Source organism: Danio rerio, chromosome 21 (genome assembly GCF_049306965.1).
Source record: "Danio rerio strain Tuebingen ecotype United States chromosome 21, GRCz12tu, whole genome shotgun sequence".
In the NCBI taxonomy this organism is placed as follows: domain Eukaryota; kingdom Metazoa; phylum Chordata; class Actinopteri; order Cypriniformes; family Danionidae; genus Danio; species Danio rerio.
In genome coordinates this window covers 14,854,552-14,875,521 of record NC_133196.1, presented here as the reverse complement: position 1 = coordinate 14,875,521, position 20,970 = coordinate 14,854,552, and the positions used below count along the sequence as shown (strand labels likewise).

At 35.2% G+C, this 20,970-nt stretch overlaps 1 protein-coding gene and 1 long non-coding RNA gene across 11 annotated transcripts in view; one reads left to right on the top strand and one right to left on the bottom strand.

Moving 5' to 3' along the window:
* LOC141379820 (uncharacterized) overlaps window positions 1–20,970 on the bottom strand; it is a 60,693-nt gene that overhangs the window by 24,623 nt on the left and 15,100 nt on the right. The window lies entirely within an intron of this gene.
* The window catches only part of nsmfa (NMDA receptor synaptonuclear signaling and neuronal migration factor a), an 82,289-nt gene that overhangs the window by 59,284 nt on the left and 2,035 nt on the right, over window positions 1–20,970 (top strand). For all 10 annotated transcript variants that reach the window (XM_073935081.1, XM_073935077.1, XM_073935080.1 and 7 more), the window contains 7 exons: window positions 2,570–2,697; window positions 5,221–5,304; window positions 7,087–7,120; window positions 10,399–10,469; window positions 10,695–10,774; window positions 13,250–13,352; window positions 18,816–18,891. In XM_073935081.1, the coding sequence (XP_073791182.1) occupies window positions 2,570–2,697; window positions 5,221–5,304; window positions 7,087–7,120; window positions 10,399–10,469; window positions 10,695–10,774; window positions 13,250–13,352; window positions 18,816–18,891 (576 nt within the window). The remainder of the gene's footprint in view (window positions 1–2,569; window positions 2,698–5,220; window positions 5,305–7,086; window positions 7,121–10,398; window positions 10,470–10,694; window positions 10,775–13,249; window positions 13,353–18,815; window positions 18,892–20,970) is intronic.

Here is a 20,970-nt window from a genome sequence, read left to right as displayed (position 1 = left end):
TGGATCCAGCCATAGTTTCAGGATACTTTACTGTTACTTTTGGTCAATTAAATGCATCTTTGCTATTTATTTTCTTTGGATTTCTTTTTTTTTCTTTCTTTTTTTAATCCTGCCCCAAACTTTTGAACATTTTACATAAAGATAAAACTCAATCCCCAGTAGTCAGAGGTGTTGTTGTACAGTCTGGCAGTGTTGAAGCTGATGCTGTTTGTCTGTGTTCCTCTGAGCTTCTTCTGTCCCGAATCTGTGCCCCTCTCTTTCTCTATCTGTGAGTATCTGTCCCGCCTGGAGCGTCTGGACTCTGGAGACACCACTGTTTGTGTGTGTGTGTGTGCGAGTGTGTGTGTGTGCGTGTGTGCGTGTGTGCGTGTGTGTGTGTGTGTGTGTGTGTGTGTGTGTGTGTGTGTGTGTGTGTAATTCTGTGTCAGCATGTTAACTGTGTACAGTAGTTTGTCTTTGGACTTATTTTTGTCTTCATGTTTGTTTTTGACACCTGTGTCTTCGGGGAGCGTGGTGAACGATTGTGAACATTTGACTTACAAGTGTAATATTTGTGTGTTTTCTCTGTCTGTTTTCTCTCTCTCTCTCTTTGCAGCTGGAGTTTTTCTCTGCTTTTTAATCTCTGTCGCATTACAGTCTCTTGTTACAGTTTAATATTTATACGCTATAGTTATGTATTCAAATGGACTGCAGTCAAACAAGTAATTGGGGATTCATCATTTATTATTTTATAATTGAAGTTAAGAGGTTTGTTTATCAGTTAAAGGGTCAGTTCACCCAAAAATGAAAATGCTCTCATCATGCTCTCATCATTTTCTCATCATTCCAAACCCCTGTTGTTTTTTTTGTGTGGAAATTGTTTCAAACACCGGCTATTTAGTTGCTGGACAAGAAGGACAGCTTTTCTGTTAATGCGCAGCAGTTACAATGAAAAAAAAACAAACCTTTCTTTTTCTTTGTAATTCAAACAAGATTATGAGTGTTTGTTTTTATAGGCCTATAATGTTGATTATGAGTGTATTGTTTCTTGTCAGTTATTATGTTACTTTTTGCGCAGGTTTTACTTATTTGAATATCATTTTATTATGTTTTTTTCCCTTTAATTTAATTAAAAATATTAAATTTTTACTTAATTTAAATGAACAGTTAAATTTAATTTAAAAAACATGTAATTTAAGTTAAGAGAATTTTTACTTTCTAAAATGATGGAAGTATATTGCACAGTTTAAGTCAATTATTAGCCCCACTTAGATTTTTTTTTTCCTTTTTTAATTATTTGCTAATTGATGTTTAACAGAGCAAGTACATTTTCACAGTATGTCTGATAATATTTTTTCTTCTGGAGAAAGTCTTATTTGTTTTATTCCAGCAAGAATAAAAGCAGTTTTCAATTTTTATGAACCATTTTAGGGTCAAAATTATTAGCCTCTTTAAGCTATACAGGTACAGTGTTTTTCGACTGTCTACAGAACAACACTGTTATACAACACTGTTATAAAATAACTTGCCTAATTACCCAATCCTGCCTAGTTAACCCAAGTAACCTAGTCATCATGACAAAGATAAAATAAATCAGATATTAGAGATGAGTTATTAAAACTATTATGTTTAGAAATTTATTAAAATTAATCTTCTCTCCATCAAACAGAAATTGGGGAAAAAATAAACAGGGGGGCTAATAATTCAGGGAGCTAATAATTCTGACTTTAACTATATATTCTTTAAAAATAAGTGACCTTCACAGCCCGATGGATATATAAAGTGGTTCTCAGAGCAGACAAGAAGTATTGCATTAAATTCTATTTTTCCCTGCCATCTCTTTAAAATATGAAAATGTATTTTCGCCTGCTGCCACTGACGGCGCTAGAGTTTACACAATCTATTTTCTTGTTTTATGCTTGAACAACTAAATCAGGAGTGGCCAACCCTGTTCCTGGAGAGCCACCTTCCTGCAGATTTCAGTTGCTACCCATATCAAACACACCTGAACCAATTAATTAGGACCTGAACACCACATGATAATTACAGGCAGGTTTGTTTGAAATGGGTTGCAACTGAAATCGGCAGGAAGGTGGCTCTCCAGCAACAGGGTTGGCCACCCCTGAATTAAAGGAATGTTTAAGTTTATTTAACTGTTAATAAAATTTGCTATGTTGATGCTGTAAAAGGAACTTTATAAAAATAAAAAAAAAATTAAATCCCATTAATCTTATAGCAGAAGTTGAGAAAAACACTAGCTTTTCATAAAGCCCATTGCAAACAATATAAAAACAACATGATGCTATAAAACAAACATGGTTGTGTTTGACATATCTAGAGCAAACTATCTTTCAACGGGACTTCCTCAAACATTCTCTTTACATTTTTCCACGTAAAAAATAGCAGCATGAAGGTCTGGAATAACGTTTTTAGGTGGACTCCTCCTTTTATCTGGATGTTTTTTAGTGAGCAGAAGCAAAACTAAAAATAAAAGCCGACAGTCCATGTAGACAGATCTGTGTCTGTGTGTCTTCTGATTGCATTGTCATGTCTCTATGGTGATGGTGTGTGTGTTGTGTTGCTGTGACAGGTGGAGAGCTGCAGGGCACCTGCTGCACCCCAGATGAGGCCAGATGTGAAGACATGGACTGGGAGGAGGAGAGAGAGATGGAGAGACTGGCCTGTGAGGGAGACGACTTTATCCCTCCCAAAATTATGGTGCAGTATTGATTTAAAATGTATTTTATTGTATGGTCTAGTGTTCATTCATTTGACTCTTGGTTCATTTGTTTTTATTTGACTTAAGCTCAATTGCATTTAATTTCAAACTTTTTATGTAAATAACTAGGGGAGAGGGTGTCGGTCTAGGTTTTTTATTTTTGAATGCTTATTTATTTTTAAAATAAATTCATAAAAATGTATCATTTATATTTTCTTATTCAGTTTTATAAACTGTTATACAGTATATTTACTTTTATTTATTATTTTATTTTATTTTATTTTTACTTATAACAACTTATAAAGTAAAACTTTTTTTTAAATTTATATTTACTTTAATTCAAATTTTCTTTTTTATTTAGTAGGGGAACAGCTGCATGCCATCTCCATATCCATTTCAGAACTTTTCTAAGCATAATAGTTTTAAAATCATATTTATAATAACTGATTTATTTTATCTTTGTCATGATGACAGTAAATAATATTTTACTAGATATTTTTCAAAACACTTCTATACAGCTTAAAGTGACATTAAAAGGCTTTACTAGGTTAATAAGGTGAACTAGGCAGGTTAGGGTAATTAGGCAAGTTATTGTATAACGATGGTTTGTTCTGTAGATTATTGAAAAAAAAAATAGCTTAAAGGGGCTAATAATTTTGTCCCAAAAATGATTTTTTAAAAATTAATAACTGCTTTTATTCTAGCCGAAATAAAACAAATAAGACTTTCTCCAGAAGAAAAAATATTATCAGACATACTGTGAAAATTTCCTTGCTCTTTTAAACATCATTTGGGAAATATTTAAAAAAGAAAATAAAAATCAAAAAGGGGCGAATAATTCTGACTTCAACTGTATATATATATATATATATATATATCTGTCTGGTTCTTGAATCTGATTGGCTGATAGCATTGATATATTTAAGTAATATCAGCACCCGTACAGCCTCTTTACCCTTTGTGTATTACTCCGCCCACATACAGCCAGTAAAAAGCAGACACTACAGATCTAAAGTTTAAAAGATGCACGCTCAACTGTTTTAACTGTCAACTTATGATTTGAATCCAAGGCAGAAGAAAGTAGTTCCTCATACAAAAGTGTTTTTGAGACTCTCCATGTTTGATTTTGTTTTTATATACACAATTATGCCGTCAAACTGTTGTATAAATGCAATATCACACTCGTAGCAGCGCAATATGGCTGTATATCGGCACTGGCCATATTGCACTGCTACGAGTGTGATATTGCTCATATATATATATATATATATATATATATATATATATATATATATATATATATATATATTCATTAATTTTCTTCTCGGCTTAGTTTCTTTATTAATCTGGGGTAGCCACAGCGGAATGAACCGCCAACTTTTCCAGCATATGTTTTATTCAGCGGATGTCCGTCCAGCTGCAACCCATCCCTGGGAAACATCCATACACACTCATTCACACTCATACACTGTGGACAATTTAGCCTATGCAATTCACCTTTTGCACATGTCTTTGGACTGTGGGGGAAACCCACGCATACGCGGGGAGAACATGCAAACTCCACACAGATACGGCAACTGACCCAGCCGAGTCTCGAACCTCTGACCTTCTTGCTGTGAGGCGACTGCACTACCTACTGCCACACCAAAAATTATAAAAATAAAATAATAATGAATAATTATATATATATATATATATATATATATATATATATATATATATATATATATATATATATATATACTTTAACTTATTATTCTAATCTTTTATTCATTCATTTATGTACTGTTTATTATTCTAAATTTAATGTACTTTATTTCTATAGATATTTATTTGCTGTTTTACATTTTTTATTTAATTAACCCTAATTAAAATTTAATATTAATTGTTATTAATATCCAGTTAACCCGTATACATTCATTCAATCATTCATTTTCTTTTCAGCTCAGTCCCTTTATTAATCAAGGATTGCCACAGTGAAATGAACCGCCAACTTATCCAGCATATGTTTTACACAGCCAATGCCCTTCCAGCTGCAACCCAGCAATGGGAAACATTCATACACACCCATTCACACACATACACCATGGACAACTTAGCTCACCTATTTAAACTATTGTATAGCACATGACTTTAGACTGTGAAAAAGCCGGAGCACCCGGAGGAAACCCATGCAAACACGAGGAGAACATTTAAACTCCACACAGAAATGCCAAGTGACTCAGCTGAGGCTCAAACCAGCGACCTTCTTGCTGTGAGGTTACTGTGCTACCCACTGCACCACCGCGCCACCCTAATTTACCTGTATATTTATTTAAATATTTAATTTAATTTACATTACAAATGAATTCCTAGATCCTTTTTCATCTTTTTATATAAAGAAAGGTACAACCTCCATCTCTCCATCTCTTTTCAGTGTAAGACCTCTCCATCTGTCACTCTCATATTTTCAATGTTTATTTGTATGTTTTACAATATTTCCCTATGCTCATTATTTTCATCTCTACAATTTGTATTTTCAGCTGATCTCATCTAAAGTTCCCAAAGCCGAATATCTTCCCAACATCATCAAAAGAGACGATCCTTCTATTATCCCCATTCTCTACGTAAGCCAAGCCTGTTTTTACTCTACATCGTTTATTGTCATGACTGATCATCCAGATAAATATACACGATACAGTTTCCTTGTCAAGTTGTAAAGCTTGTAAAGTGTTTGTTTTGTCCTGTGCAACAGTATACAGTTGAAGTCAGAATTATTAGCCCTCCTAAGTTGTTACCCCCCTTGTATGTTTTTGCCCTAATTTCTGTTTAGATTTTTTTTTCAACACATTTCTAAACACAATAGTTTTAATAACTCATTTTTAATAACTCATTTCTTTTATTTACTGTCATGATGACAGTAAATAATATTTCGCTAGATATTTTCAAGACACTACTATTCAGCTTAAGGTGACATTCAAAGGCTTAATTAAGTTAATTAGGCAAGTTAGTGTAATTAGGCAAATCATTGTATAACGATGGTTTGTTCTGTAGACAATCAAGGAAAAAAGTATTGCTGAAAGGGGCTAATAATTTTGACCTTAAAATGTTTTTTTTTATTTTTTTTATTGAAAACTGCTTTAATTCTAAAACAAATAAGACTTTTTCCAGAAGAAAAAATATTATAGGAAATAAGTGAAAAATTACTTGCTCTGTTAAACATCAATTGGGAAGTGTTTGAAAAATAAAATTCACAGGAGAGCAATACATTTTGACTTCAAACTGTAAGTTGAGATAAAGCAGAACACAATGCATCTCTTCAGAAATCCAACCGATAGTCAAACTGATAGCAAACAAAATATTGGGTTGTTCACATCTGCTGGGTTTACATTGATGTGTTTTCTGCGATGGTATAGCTACCTGATTTGTGAAAATGTTTCCATTTACACTTGACCACATAAAGGCGCTATCTCCGTTAAACAGATATGATTTTCATATATTGATATTGATCTTCAATTTCCACGCTAAATGCAAATGCAACTAGGTTATGTTGATTAAATATACATCATGTTTTTTAAATAATATAATTTTAAAGAAACGTAAGCTATATATTTTATTTGCCAAATTCTGGTGATTTTATATGGCTAAAAGAGGCTTTGTAGGCTACTATAGTCACAAGCGCACACATGGCTGGTTCCATGATTACTGTCATTCGGCTAAAAGTAGCTACATCTGTTTTTGTTGTACATGCAAGAAATCATTTAAAACTGTAAAGGGTTTACATTCATTTTTGTAGAGTCTAGTCCCCCCCAAAAAAAGAGTCTAATTGAAAGAAATGCTTTAGCTTATTTATTTTATTAATTTTCTCTACATTGAGAGAGGCACTACATGTGCATGATGTGTATCTGTTGTTAATGCTGCCATCTGATATTAATTTAACATTCTAATTTGATCATTTAATGAAGAGCTATAATGAAAATAAAATAAAATGAAAAAAATGTATCAAAATGAATCGATTGTTCCAAACTCTCACATCACATTGTGTTTTGCATTAGCAGTGTTGTATCTTTATGTACTGTTTATACACACCATAACATAGTCTAATGTGTTAATTTTGTTTTACATTTTGGGTGGACTAAAATTGATGTGCTTTCAACAACCAGGTTTGGTCCAAAACCTGTTTTTATTTATCTGGAAACGACCTCCTGATGTGGTTTGACGATCGGATTTTCTATTTTTCTCTAATGCGTTTCAGAAATACACACATGAAGTGAACAGGTGTAAACAGCCCCATTGACACAGTAAAGTTATCTGAAGCACAGAGATTACAGCAGAATTCAGATTTAGTGTGTTAGATGTAGCCTTATCTGTGCGTGTGTATTGATGGCTTTTATTATTTTTTTCTCCAGGATCATGAGCATGCCACGTTTGATGATATTTTGGGTATGTACAAAAAAATCTGTGTGTGTTTGTGTGTGTTTGAATCTCATTATTTCGGCATGTGGGATGAAGGTGAATTTACTATTGATTTTTACATAAAAAAAAAAACGATTGGGTTTCTGATAAATGACACTGGATCAGAGAAAAAACTGAATTTGTAGTGTGGCTATTTTTCATTCATAGTGTTTTTAAGACGAAGAAAATACCAAATTTATCGTTTGGTTCTCATTTTTTTATCAACAGTGGCTATAGTATTAATGATTATTTGACCAAATGACATGTAACAAATTATGATAACTATAAAAAATCGTTCATTTTAAGAGCCAGTAATAGATTAAGTAATATTAATCAATTTTGTTTAGCATTGCATTTTAAGTAATGGTTCTTCAGTGGCTTGTCATGTGTTAAAGGATTTTAAATGCACAATATGGATTCAAAATGCTTTCACATATGACAAGCCGTTGATTATTCCACTTGTACCATGGTCCTTTGCCAAGTTAAACACAAAAAAATAAACCAATGTCCTGTCAAAAATTTCCCTAAGTCCTAAGAAAAGGGTGTACAAACTCAGTCCTGGAGGGCCGATGTCCTGTTAGTTACAACCCCAATTAAACACACCCGAACCAGCTAATCAAGCTCTTACTGGGTATACTAGAAACTTTCAGGCATGTGTGTTGAAGGAAGTTGGAGCTAAACTATGCAGGACACCGGCCCTCTAGGACCGAGTATGGGTGTATGGGTGTTTCCCAGTACTGGGTTGCAGCTGAATAGGCATCCACTGTATAAAACATATGCTAGATAAGTTGGCTGTTCATTCCCCTGTGGCAACCTCCCTGACAAATAAAAAGGACTAAGCTAAAAGAAAATGAATGAAATAAACACTGAAGGTATTAATTAAGTTGTAAATTGACTGATTTTGTTTCTGTAGATAATTGTTTTACAATTTAAAAACAATCCTGCCAGTGTGCTGCCATGGGAACGAAAACAGCATAAGTCATAAAATATTTACGATTGGTAAAATTAAATGCTTCAATGCAACCATATAAATATAATATATGGAACATTTCAAATATTTTACCCACAGAATAAAAAACAACCCATGTCAAGTGGATAAAAGTACCATGAGAAATGTTAAAATCCTTTTGGTCCCACTTTATATTAAGTGGCCTTAACTAGTATGTACTTACACAGGAATTAATAGTTTGTTAGAATGTTCTTATTGTGTAAATACATGTATTTACTGTGTACTTATGCTTGATTAAATACATGTATGTAATTACATCTTTAAATAACTTTTGTAATTACATGTATAAATACTCTGTTGACCATCCCTTACACCTTAACCCACCCTTAAACCTATCCATACCACCAAACCTGTCCATAACCCAACCTCTATCCCAACTCAAAAGCACCACAAGTGTTTTGAAATACATTATAAACACAGTAAGTACATTGTATTTATTTTTTGATGTAAGTACATAGTAGTTAAGGACACTTAATATAAAGTGGGACCATACTTTTTTAATGAACTATATAGTACGGAAGTCTGCAATTTTAGACGCAGCCTGACTAGATCTACTGTTCATTAACAATTTTATTGCACACCTTCCAGCCAATCAGAATCAAGAATTTCAACAGACCTCGAAATAAATATAAATTATCTTTAGAAAAATGTTTGAGAGGGACAAAAATAGCGTATTTTGTCATTATCAAAGAGTGTTGATTCTCTTCAGATTTAATCAATCCAAATATTTCTGCGTTATATCATACACTCAGAAATAAAGGTACGCGAGCTGTCACTGGGGTGGCACCTTTTTAAAAGGTAAAAATTTGTACCTAAAAGGTCCATATTAATACATCAGTATTAAAGTACAGCAGTGTTCCTCTTCAATTTTTTAGGTACTAATATATACTTTTGAGGCACCAGTATGTACCCTTTAAGTACAAATGGGAACCTTTTGAAAAGGTACCACCCCAGTGACAACTCATGTACCTTTATTTCTGACAGTGTACTCATAGGCTGGATTAACCTTTATTTTTTACTCTCAGGAATAATTTATTTATGTGTCATATTATTGTGTGTCATGACTATGAAATGTCATGGTTGTCAGCATTACCAGTACACTCCGACACTCCTAATTAACATTATAATGATATTTCTGTCTTTTTTTTTTAATTTCACAATGCCAGTGCACTACCGGGCAAAAGTCTTGTCTGTGATCATGCTTGTAAGAGCAACAAATAATAACTTGACTTCTAGTTAGTCATTTGGTAAAGTGGCAGAAGGTAGATTTTTCTGATGAATCATCTGTTGAACTGCATCCCAAACATCACAAATACTGCAGAAGACCTACTGGAACCCGCATGGACCCAAAATTCTCACAAAAATCAGTCAAGTTTGGTGAAGGAAAAATCATTGTTTAGGGTTACATTCAGCATCGGGGTGTGCGAGAGATTTCCAGAGTTGATGGCAACATCAACAGCCTGAGGTATCAAGACATTTGTGCTGCCCAACACATTAAAAACTACAGGAGAGGGAAAATTCTTCAGCAGGATAGCACTTATTCGCATCCTTCAGCCTCCACATCAAAGATCCGGAAATCAAAGGAGGTCAAGGTGCTCCAGGATTGGCCAGCTCAGTCACCAGACATGAACATTATTGAGCATGTCTAGGTAAGATGAAAGGGGAGGCATTGAAGATGAATCCAAAGAATCTCAATGAACTCAGGGAGTTCTGCAAGAACGCTTTCTTTGCCATTCCAGATGACTTTATTAATAAGTGATTTGAGTCATTGCAGAGATGTATGGATGCAGTCCTCCAAGCTCATGAGAGACATACACAATATTAATTCTTTTTCCACTGCACCATGACTTTATATTTTATACTGTACATTATTTCTGTTAAGTGACAAGACATTTGTCTAAGCAAAGTCAGACCTTAGTGTCCTAATTAAATAATAAAAAATGATGGCATGCTCATATTTTATTTTGGTAAAATAAGTGTAATCTAGAGGCCTTTGCCTTTCATATAAGCCACTTCTGATGGCAAATGATCAACTAGAAGTCAAGTTATTATTTGTTGTTCCTTTGTTCTTATTTTTGTAAACAAAAATAATGTGCAAAACATAGGTTTCAATCTGCATTTAAAATTCCACAATCTTTATCCAATAAAATATGTTGTTTTTGAGGAAAAGGTCATTTAAAGGCCTTAGATGTCAACTCATGCATAATTCCTGTAAAATATCATGGTCATCCTGACAGTCTGTTTGTTTCGTGTGCAGAGGAGATTGAGAAGAGATTGACAGCCTACAGAAGGGGCTCTAAAATCTGGCGAATGCTGATCTTCTGTCAGGTGAGAGATAAACAAGGCGTCCAAACCCACACAATGACAGAAAATAAGACTGTAAGTGCATTTGAGTGAATCGGCAGCAGATAGTCATGCACTGCTGCGTTTGATGTTGGTAATGGTTTTGTTCAGGTGGACAGCAATTCACAAGTCTCTGTTTCTCAGTTCATGGGTTCTGATCTCCTGTTGTTTGAGTTTGATGTTATGTAAGGTTGTCATTTTCTGTCTCAGGGAGGCCCAGGGCACCTCTATCTGCTGAAGAATAAAGTGGCCACGTTTGCCAAGGTGGAGAAAGAGGAAGACATGAGCCAGTGAGTGGGATACATGCTTTTCTTTTCTGTCACATTATATTTCTTTAGTGTTTCAAGGGATCCTAATATGTTCTTTTTACAAGATGTGACATATGAAGTCTCGAGTGTCTCCAGAACACACTTTTGAAGTGTCAGCTCCAAATACTTCCTAGATGATTTTTAAAACATGCTTAAATGCAGCTTTTTGGGTCAAAGCAAAACAAGCTGCTTTTGTGTTTGGATTGGTGAATCGTCAAGGATATGCATGACAAAAAAAAAAGGATAGATTTAGTATTGTCGTCATTTAGAATGCAGGAAACATTCTGACATTTACATTTGACATTAAACATTTATTTGTTTTCCATGGACCTCTTGTTATAAAAACTGCAGTGTTATCAAATCTGTTACAATTTTGAGCCAAATCTTAAAATTGTCCTATGGTGTGACTGTTTTATACAGAAACCCGGTAGGGACATGATGGTGGGGGAAAAAACTGCGTGGGAGGAAAAAAACTGTGATAGGAAACTATATTTTTTATAGTTTTTGCGTTCCCTTGCAAAGATGTTTTGCGGTATCTCGCAGAACTGTTATTTCATAAACACGTCTTGTTCACTTCATACATGTCAACCCTCCTGTTTTTGCCAGGATTCTCCCATAGTTTACCATTCTTTTACGCTATCATCCTATCATTAAGTATTTTCCCATATTTCTCCCATATTTTTAATCTTGAAAGCATGTTGAAATTAATATAAAAATGTCTGCATTCATTCCATTAAAACTTTGCGCCCTTCATATGCAACCTGAATTGCATATGAATCTGAATCAGCCAATGCATGAATAACCGCTGACTGACTTATGTGCTTCTGTTCCCAGATCAGCTTCTTTAAGTGAAGTTTATTTATAAACTACTTTCGAGAGGATCATGTGCTGATGATGGAATACAGCTGGTCATGCATTATCCAATTCAAGATTCACCAATCAAACGATTCCTAAGTCACTATAAATTCCTATAAAGTTCCATGAAACAGCCATCTTCGTTTTGAAGAATCCCCCTTCCACCCCTACTGCTCCTTTTTTCCTGGATGGGTGGCACGGTGGCCCAGTGGTTAGCACTGTTGCCTTACAGCAAGAATGTCACTGGTTCTAGTCCTTACCAAGGCAGCCAACGCTTCTGTGCGGAGTTTACATTCTCCCCGTGCTCACGTGGGTTTTTCCCCGGGTCCCCCTTTTTCCTCCCACCGTCCAAAAACATGCAACTTAAGTTAATTGACTAATCCAAATCTGCACCATAGACATGCACCTACACTCTCAGAAATAAAGCTATGCAAGTTGTCACTTAGGTGGTACCTTTTTAAAAAGTACACATTGGTACCTCAAAAGGCGTGCCCAACCCTGTTTCTGGAGATCGACCTTCCTGCAGATTTCAGTTGCAACCCATATCAAACACACCTGCCTGTAATTATCAAGTGCTGTTCAGGTCCTAATTAATTGGTTCAGGTGTGTTTGATCAGGGTTGGAGCTGAACTTTGCAGGAAGGTCGATCTCCAGGAACAGGGTTGAGCACCACTGTACCTAAAAAATTGAAGAGGAACACTTTTGTACTTTTCAGGTACTAATTTGTACCCTTGAGGTATTAGTATTGACCTTTTAGGTACAAATTTGCAACTTTTGAAAAGGTACAACCCCAGTGACAGCTTGTGTATCTTTATTTAGAGTGTTGTAAGTAACAAGCATGAATTAGGATTTGAATTTAGTGTGTCGACATATTAGCACCAAGGTACTCACAGAGACCCAAGTTCAATTCCCGGCTTTGAGGTCCGTTGCCGATCCTTCCCCTCTCTCTGCTTCCCATGATTTCCTGTCAAATCTCTACACCAGGGGTCACCAACCCTGTTCCTGGAGAGCTACCTTCCTGCACATTTCAGTTGCAACCCTGACCAAACACACCTGTTTGTAATTATCAAGTGCAGCTTTAGGTACTATTAATTGGTTCAGGTGTGTTTGATCAGGGTTGATACTGAATTCTGCAGGAAGGTAGCTCTCCAGGAACAGGGTTGGTGACCCCTGCTCTACACTGTTCTATCCATTAAATCACAGGTGTCAAACTCAGTTCCAAAAGGGCCGCAGCTCTGCACAGTTTAGTTCCACCCCTAATAAAACACACCTGATCAAACTAATTGAGTAATTCAGGCTTGTTTGAAACCTACAGGTAAGTGTGTTGGATCAGGGTTGGAACTAAACTGTGCAGGGCTTCGGCCCTCCAGGAATTGAGTTTGACACCCCTGCATTAAATATTGAAAACCCCTAAAAACAATAAACAAATTAAAATAAGATAAATGCTGTACATGTATTGCTCAGTATCATTTTATGTTAGTCAATACATACTAGTGTAACCTTATTGTATATTGTGACCAAAAAAGCACAGTTTTATTCTATATAATATAATAACTATTATTATCTGAGGGTTTTGCTCTTGTGTTTGTGGTGTACATGCAGATTTTGGAAACGCCTGAGCCGGTTTATGAGTAAATTAAATCCAGAGCCGAACCTGATCCACATCATGGGCTGCTACGTGCTGGGCAATCCGAATGGAGAAAAGGTACAGTATTTCAAGTTCTGCAGTATTTATGTAGTATGTGTACCTTGACTTTCTGCATTATATTTAGAAATGGTCCCTGTGGGCCCTGCCGAGGCCATGTTCAGTGCTCACCTCTTTAGACACAGACATGCACCAGCTCCATCTTTCCATTTTTCTATACAACACCTCTCTGTCTGTCACTATCATGCCTTGACAGTCTTTTTCCCCAGTTATGTAACCTAAAATAACTCGTTCCTGTCCAGCGCAGTATATATACTTGGGCTAAATAGCATAGACTGTAAAAAAAAACAAAGTATTCCTTCCATTGTGTAAAAAAAAGTGACACCTTGGTGTCAAATCACAACCAAACTCCAGAGGACTCCAATCGCAAACATTTTTGTTGCATTAAAAAATAGAATATAAGCAAATGTATTTAAACACAAACACACAAATACATCAATGTAACAGGTTGTGGAGGAATAAAACATTTTTTAATGTTCTTTATCATAAAATAATCATTAAAATGCATCACGTTTTACTTAAAATATCGCACACAGAGTTGGGTTTAACGTGTTACTGTATTCCAATTACATTTTTGAGGAACGCAATAATGTAACAAATTACATTTTACATTTGTGTCATTTGATCAGTTACTAAAGTCAATCTAATTGAGTTACTTACGTTACAAATATAGTTTTTAGAAGAAAAAAATGCTTAAATAATGTTTTCCGCTGCAGCATTAGTTTGTATGCATGTGCTTTTAAATAACTGGAGAACAAGAGCTGAAATGGCTACAGTCGAGAGCAGCTGCTTCTTCAAGTTGAAATACAGACATTACTTTGATTTCATTGACCGTAAGAACATTAATATTGCTGTGAAATACAGTCTCTAAAGAATTTTGGACTACTTTAATCTCGACCAGCAACTTGTTCAAGCATTTGAATAAAAAGCATTCTATGACAATATTCATCACCAAGAGGAACACCCCGGCTCACCCAATTGAAAACCGGGAGTCATGTGACAAACACTGCAGTGCTTTTTCATACTATGGATGCCAATATTTACAGTTATCCAATTTTGTTCTAAATGTCAAAAAAGAAAAGAAAAAAAAAGACAAACAGGTTTGGAACTAGTGAATGATCAGAGAATTTTAAGGTTTGGGCGAACTGTCTCTTTAAGTCTTTTGAATATGTCAAGCTGCTATTATCAATCCATTATTTTTAGTGAATGTTAAATGATTGAAAGTGCTGCAGTTTATTTTGTATTTCTATAGGTATATTTTATGTTTTAAAAGTAGCTTCAAAGTAAAGTAATAAGTAATCTGATTCCTTTTTACATTGATTTATTAGTAGTGTAATCAAATTACAATTGTCCTGTAGTAATCAGTAATTTGTAATCTATTACTTTTTAAAGTAATTCACTCAAAACTAGTCGCGCATAGCTTTTATCATTGACAATTAGGGTTATTGTTGTGAATCACAACTGTAATTAAAACTACAATAATTAAATGTTTACTTTAACAACATTTTTTTTACAATATTTAATTATTTTATTTCAGTTAGTTGCTGAGGTCTAAACCAAAGCTGAAATAAAATGTATATCCTGTATATATTAAAAAAGACTTTAAAAAAATTCAAAATGACTAAACCTTTAAAATTAAGAACACGACAAACATATACATTTCTAATGTTTATAAAAACCAAAATGGGAGATTGTACAAAAATAGTAAACTCATACAATAATAACACTGATATAATACTGAATATTTAGAAACCTTCCTTGTGCAGCAAAAAAGCACATTAAAATGATTTTCGAAGGCTATAAACATTCAGTCATCATTGGAAAAAATTACATTCATAAATATATTAAAATTCATTCATTCATTTTCTTTTCGGCTCAGTCCTTTTATTAATCAGGTGTCACCACAGCAGAATGAACCGCCAACTTATCCAGCATACGTTTTACACATCGGATGCCCTTCCAGCCAAAACCCATCACTGAGAACACAGATACACACCCAATCACACACATACACTACAGACAATTTAGCTGACCCACTTCACCTACAAAACATGTCTTGTGGGGGAAACCGGAGCACCCTGAGAAAACCCACGAGAACACTGGGAAATATATATTAAAATTCAAATTTTTTTATTAATTGTAATTAAATTTTAGTTAGCTTTAATTAAATAAATGCAACGTTGACGAGCAGAGGAGCACATACAGACCCCATTTGTACAGCATTACACATGAAACCTAAAATGTTCAGCTGTCAACATAGGAATAAATTACATTGGGAAATATATAAAAATTCCAAATGGTTATTTTACAATTTTACTGTATTTTTAATTAAATAATTGCCACGTTGATGAGTAAAAAAAAACAAAAAAAAACAGACCCCAAACATATCACAAGACACCCAAACTAGTTCCTGTGATCGCTAACATCTGATCTGAGACGCTCTGACTGTTGGATTTGAGACGTCTGCGTCAGTCCTGTAGGGTCGGCCTTGACTTTGAGCTCGCTCCGTCTGTTCGGTGGCCTGATGAGTGTTTTATGACAGGAGCCCCGAGATTAAGCCCCGAGGACACATTCATGCTGCCCTTGGAACCGAATGTACGATAGCACTTCTATGGGGAGACGGGTTCAGCGTAAATCTCATTCGCCGTGCGTCATTGCCCGACAGGCCACCACCGTTCCTGAGAAATGCATTTATATGTGTTCTTGTGATTGACACACGGATGACTGACTCGTGTGAGTTTGTGAACATGTTGGGTGATCAACCGACAGAAATATGGCTAAATATGACGAGCTTTAGGAATGTTTTAGCATCAGGTTTGTGGCGTCCTCTTAATGTGGTGGTTACATTCTCGTCTTTATTAGTTCTAAAAAAATATTCATTGCATTTACTATTATTCTTTAAAGGTAAGTGGTTGCAAACAAGAAATATGGGCTGAATTTAAACAAATTAATTTAATTTTGTAATGTTCAGCTTAATTTGTTTGCTTAAATTCAGCCCATATGAATTGTTTACAACCACTTACCTTAAAAAATGTAGCATATCCAATGAATATTTTTTTTTAATGTATTGTATGTGTGAGCCAGAAGAGAAAATCTGTGTATATAAACTCATACTTAAAGGGAAAGTTCACCCTTCGCTTCTCACACACCTGTTTGAGTTTCTTCTGCTTTAGAACACAAAAGAGAACATTGAAAAATGTTGAAAACCGGTAACCATTGACTTCCATAGTATTTGTTTATCCTACAAGTGATGTGAACATTTTTCTACTGTATCAATTCATGATTTGGTGACACAGTGGCTCAGTGGTTAGCACTGTTGCCTCACAGCCAGAAGGTTTGACTCGTTTTGTACTAGTTTTGGTGGTTTATAAGGACACAAATTTGTATAATGACATGGCCATAACTTACAAAGTTGAGGTGGTTTATGAGGGGATGCTCTGTGTCCTCATTATTCAAAACACTTAAACATAATAATTAACAGGTTGGTGTCACAGTGGCTCAGTGGTTAGCACTGTCACCTCACAGCAAGTAGGTTGTTCGCGTGGGTTCCCTTCGGGTGCTCCGGTTTCCCTCATGACATGTTTCCAAAGACATGTGGTATAGGTGAATTGAATAAATTGCCCATTGTGTATGTGTGTAAATCTGAGAGTTGTATGGGTGTTTCCCAATTCTGGGTTGCAACTTTAAAGGGTATCCACTGCGTAAAACATATGTTGTCAGTCCATTCCGCTGTGGCAACACCTGATGAATAAAGAGACTAAACCAAAGGAAAATGAATGAATAAATGAATTCATGATGTCAAGCAGGACAATACGCTCTTTTTACACTTTGTAAAAACAAGCTTTAAAATATTCTTGTCAGTAAATCCAATAGATATCATTGTTTGATTGTTATTAAGTATATGTATTTTTATTTGTGGATTTTTTTGTGTGTTTTTCAATTGTTGTTTAATGTACAAAATTGTTAATAATTTTGCATCTTCACCATTAAAGGATTCTGTTTCTGACTACAAAAAACTAACTAGAGCTTCATCAAGATGTGACTGAAGAATTTTAGAGAGTACTGATTTTGGTCATTCTGCTTTTTCTGTAAGAGTTGTTAATAATTAGGATAATTTACCAACTATCATTAAACAGAGTCTTACTTCAGCACAGTTCAAGCTGCATTTGAAATGCTGGTTAAACTGCATTAGGTGTGTGAGCATTAAGTGGGAGCTTATCGTTTAAATTTTTGATGTAATTTATTTTATTTTGATATTGTGTTGATGTTTTTGTTATGTGATATGTATCTGTATTCTCCTGCCCAGGGGCTGCAGATGAAATTTAGCTAAGATCAGATGTGCTCCAACAAATTTTTTATCTGTTATCTTGTTTCTTTTGTTTATGTAAAGCACTTTGAATTGCCATTGTGAATGAAATGTGCTATTTAAATAAACTTGCCTTGTCTAAGTAGGTAAATCTGGGGGAGTTCTCTGACCGTCTGTAGTAATGAATACATAAAAATCATTCAGGGCTGCACGGTAGCTCAGTGGTTAGTACTGTTGCATTACAGCAAGAAGGTCGCTGGCATTTCTGTGTGGAGTTTGCATGTTCTCCCTGTGTTCATGTCGGTTTCCTCCGGGTGCTCCGGTTTCCCTCCACAGTCCAAAGACATGCGCTATAGGTGAACTGAATAAACTAAATTGGCCATAGTGTATGAGTGTGAATGTGAGAGTGTATTGGCATCCACTACATAAAACATATGCTAGAATAGTTGGCAGTCCATTCCGCTGTGGACCCCTGATGAATAAAGGGACTAAGAATTTGGAAACTGAATGAAAGAATTTAAAAAATCATTCAAATCTGTTATGATTACCAAAAAAGAGAAAGTCATAAATATTTGTAACCACTTTAAAGTGAGTTAGATTTTATTTTAGGGTGAACTATACCTTCTGTGATGAGTTCACCAAAAAACCAAAGCTGTTAACATTTACTCACCCTGCACTACTTTTCCTGCTCTATATGTTTAATCTATAAATACTTATTTTCTTTCTGTAAAATTCTGCCATTCATATTTTAAATATGTGCATATGACAGAGCAAAGCTTTCAACTTTGGTTCCACTTTCTTTTTTCTGTTGAACAAAAAAGTATTTTGAAGAATGTATGGGTTATTTTATTTTTTATTTTTTTGAAAAAATATCATCTATCGACCATTTGTGGTTTCTGGGTGAACTGCCCCTTTAATCCCCAAAGGCTCTCGGAGCGGCACGTGGATGTTCAGATTTAACGGAGTTCTTTTGAAGGGTCTCGTTTGCCCTTGCAGTTGCCCGTGTGAGATTTATCCGGGGCCACAAAGACTGAGGCTGTCATTATCCCTAACTAACCTCCTCGAGTCCTAGGAGAGAGTGTGTGAAAGCGAGAGATGTGCGAGGGGGTAAAAAAAAAAGAGGATTATTAATGTCTGGGCTTATCATGTGCCAACAGCTGTTCCAGAAACTGAAGAACCTGATGAGGCCTTATTCTGTCACGTTTGAGTCACCGCTGGAGCTCTCCGCTCAGGGTGAGACCAAACTGCTGAAATCAGCTTATGCTCACACTCCTACACACTTACAAACACATGAATTGAAATCAAGTGTTTGTTAATGAAATGTATGGAAAATGTACATGTTTACTGATCTGCATACTGTACACTGCATACTAAATTTTTCACCAACAATGTGAGTTCTGATTTTTAGGTACCTTTATGACATTCCAAACTTAAGCAAGCTTGTTTCCAACATGAAATAAAAATATATATATTGGTTTATTACATGGGAGAAACAAGCTGGCGAACAGCCATACAAACAAAATTGTACATCTTTTGTTGTTGTTGTTGTTGTTGCTTTTTTATATATATATATTCTCATACATAGCTATTATTAAATCTAATGTACTGCATGTATGAAAATTTTTTATAGTTTTATTTATAGGTAGGCATGGCCACATACATTATATTATATTTAACTGTATTAATAATTTTACTGTTTTTATCTTAGTGAGGTTTCAAGACTTGTATGACATGGCAACCAGTATGACAGATTTGTACTTTTATAATAAACTACACTCACTGGCCACTTTATTAGGAACACTTTACTAGTACCTGGTTGGATCCAGTTTTGCCCTCAGAACTGCCTTAATCCTTCATGGCATAGATTCAACAAGGTACTGGAAATATTCCACAGAGATTTAGGTCCATATGACCATGATAGCATCACACAGTTTTGACGCACACTGCAGATTTGACAGCTGCCCATCCATGATGCGAATCTCCCGTTCCACCACATCCCAAAGGTGCTCTATTGGATTGAATCTGGTGACTATGGAGGCCATTTGAGTACAGTGAACTCATTGTCATGTGCAAGAAACCAGTCTGAGATGATGATGAATGGGATGACTGTTATGATAACTGTATGGCATGGTGTGTTATCCTGCTGGAGGTATCAGAAGATGGGTACCCTGTGGTCATAAAAGGATGGACAGCAACAATATTTAGGTAGGCTGTGGCTTTGACATGATGCGTTGGTACTAATGGACACAAAGTGTGCCAAGAAAATATCCCCCACACCATCTCCACCAGCCTGAACCATTGATACAAGGCAGGATGGATCCATGCTTTCATGGTGTTGATGCCAAATTCTGACCATACCATCCGAATGCCGCAGCAAAAATCAAGAGTTACTTTGAGTTACTGTTGCCTTTCTATCAGCTGGAACCAGTCTGGCTATTTTCTTCTTACATCTGGCATTAACAAGGCATTTGCGCCCACAGAACTGCCGCTCACTGGATATTTTCTCTTTTTCTGACCATTCTCTGTAAACGCTAGAAATGGTTGTGCGTGAAAATCCCAGTAGATCAGCAATTTCTCAAATACTCAGACGAGCTCATCTGGCATCGACAACCATGCCACATTCAAAGTCACTCCAATCACCTTTCTTCCCCATTCTGATGCTCGGTTTGAACTGCAGCAGATTGTCTTGACAATTTCTACATGCCTAAATGCATTGAGTTGCTGCTATTTGATTGGCTGATTAGAAACTTGCTTTAGCGAACAGTTGGATAGGTGTACCTAATAAAGTGACCGGTGAGTGTATATGTTTATAACAATTCATTTTAGTGCAGTTTTACAACTAATTGTAACTAATTGCGTACAAAATAAGCGTTTATATTTACATAATATATTTGCGTCTACTGTGTATATTATTATGTGTATGTAAATGCACACATATATACTTAAAAATAATTAGACATTAATATTTCTATATAATTTATGGTATATGTAATTATTTTATAAATAAATAAAAAACTTTTTATCCATATATATAATATTTAAATATACACAGTACAAACAAGATTATTGTGTAAATGTGAACTTTTAATTAATCATTTTAAATCGAATTAATCGATTAAACAGCACTAATCTATTTAACAATATTTTCATTTTTTTTATCTTAATTTTCCCTACCTGTCCTGATCTGACATACCCTCTATTCTCTGACTCTCAATTTTCTTTATCATTTCTTTCTCATCTACATTGTCTCTCACATCATGCTGTTTTCCAATTACCAGCAGAGCGAATCTGCGTGGAAGTGTCTGTTCATCA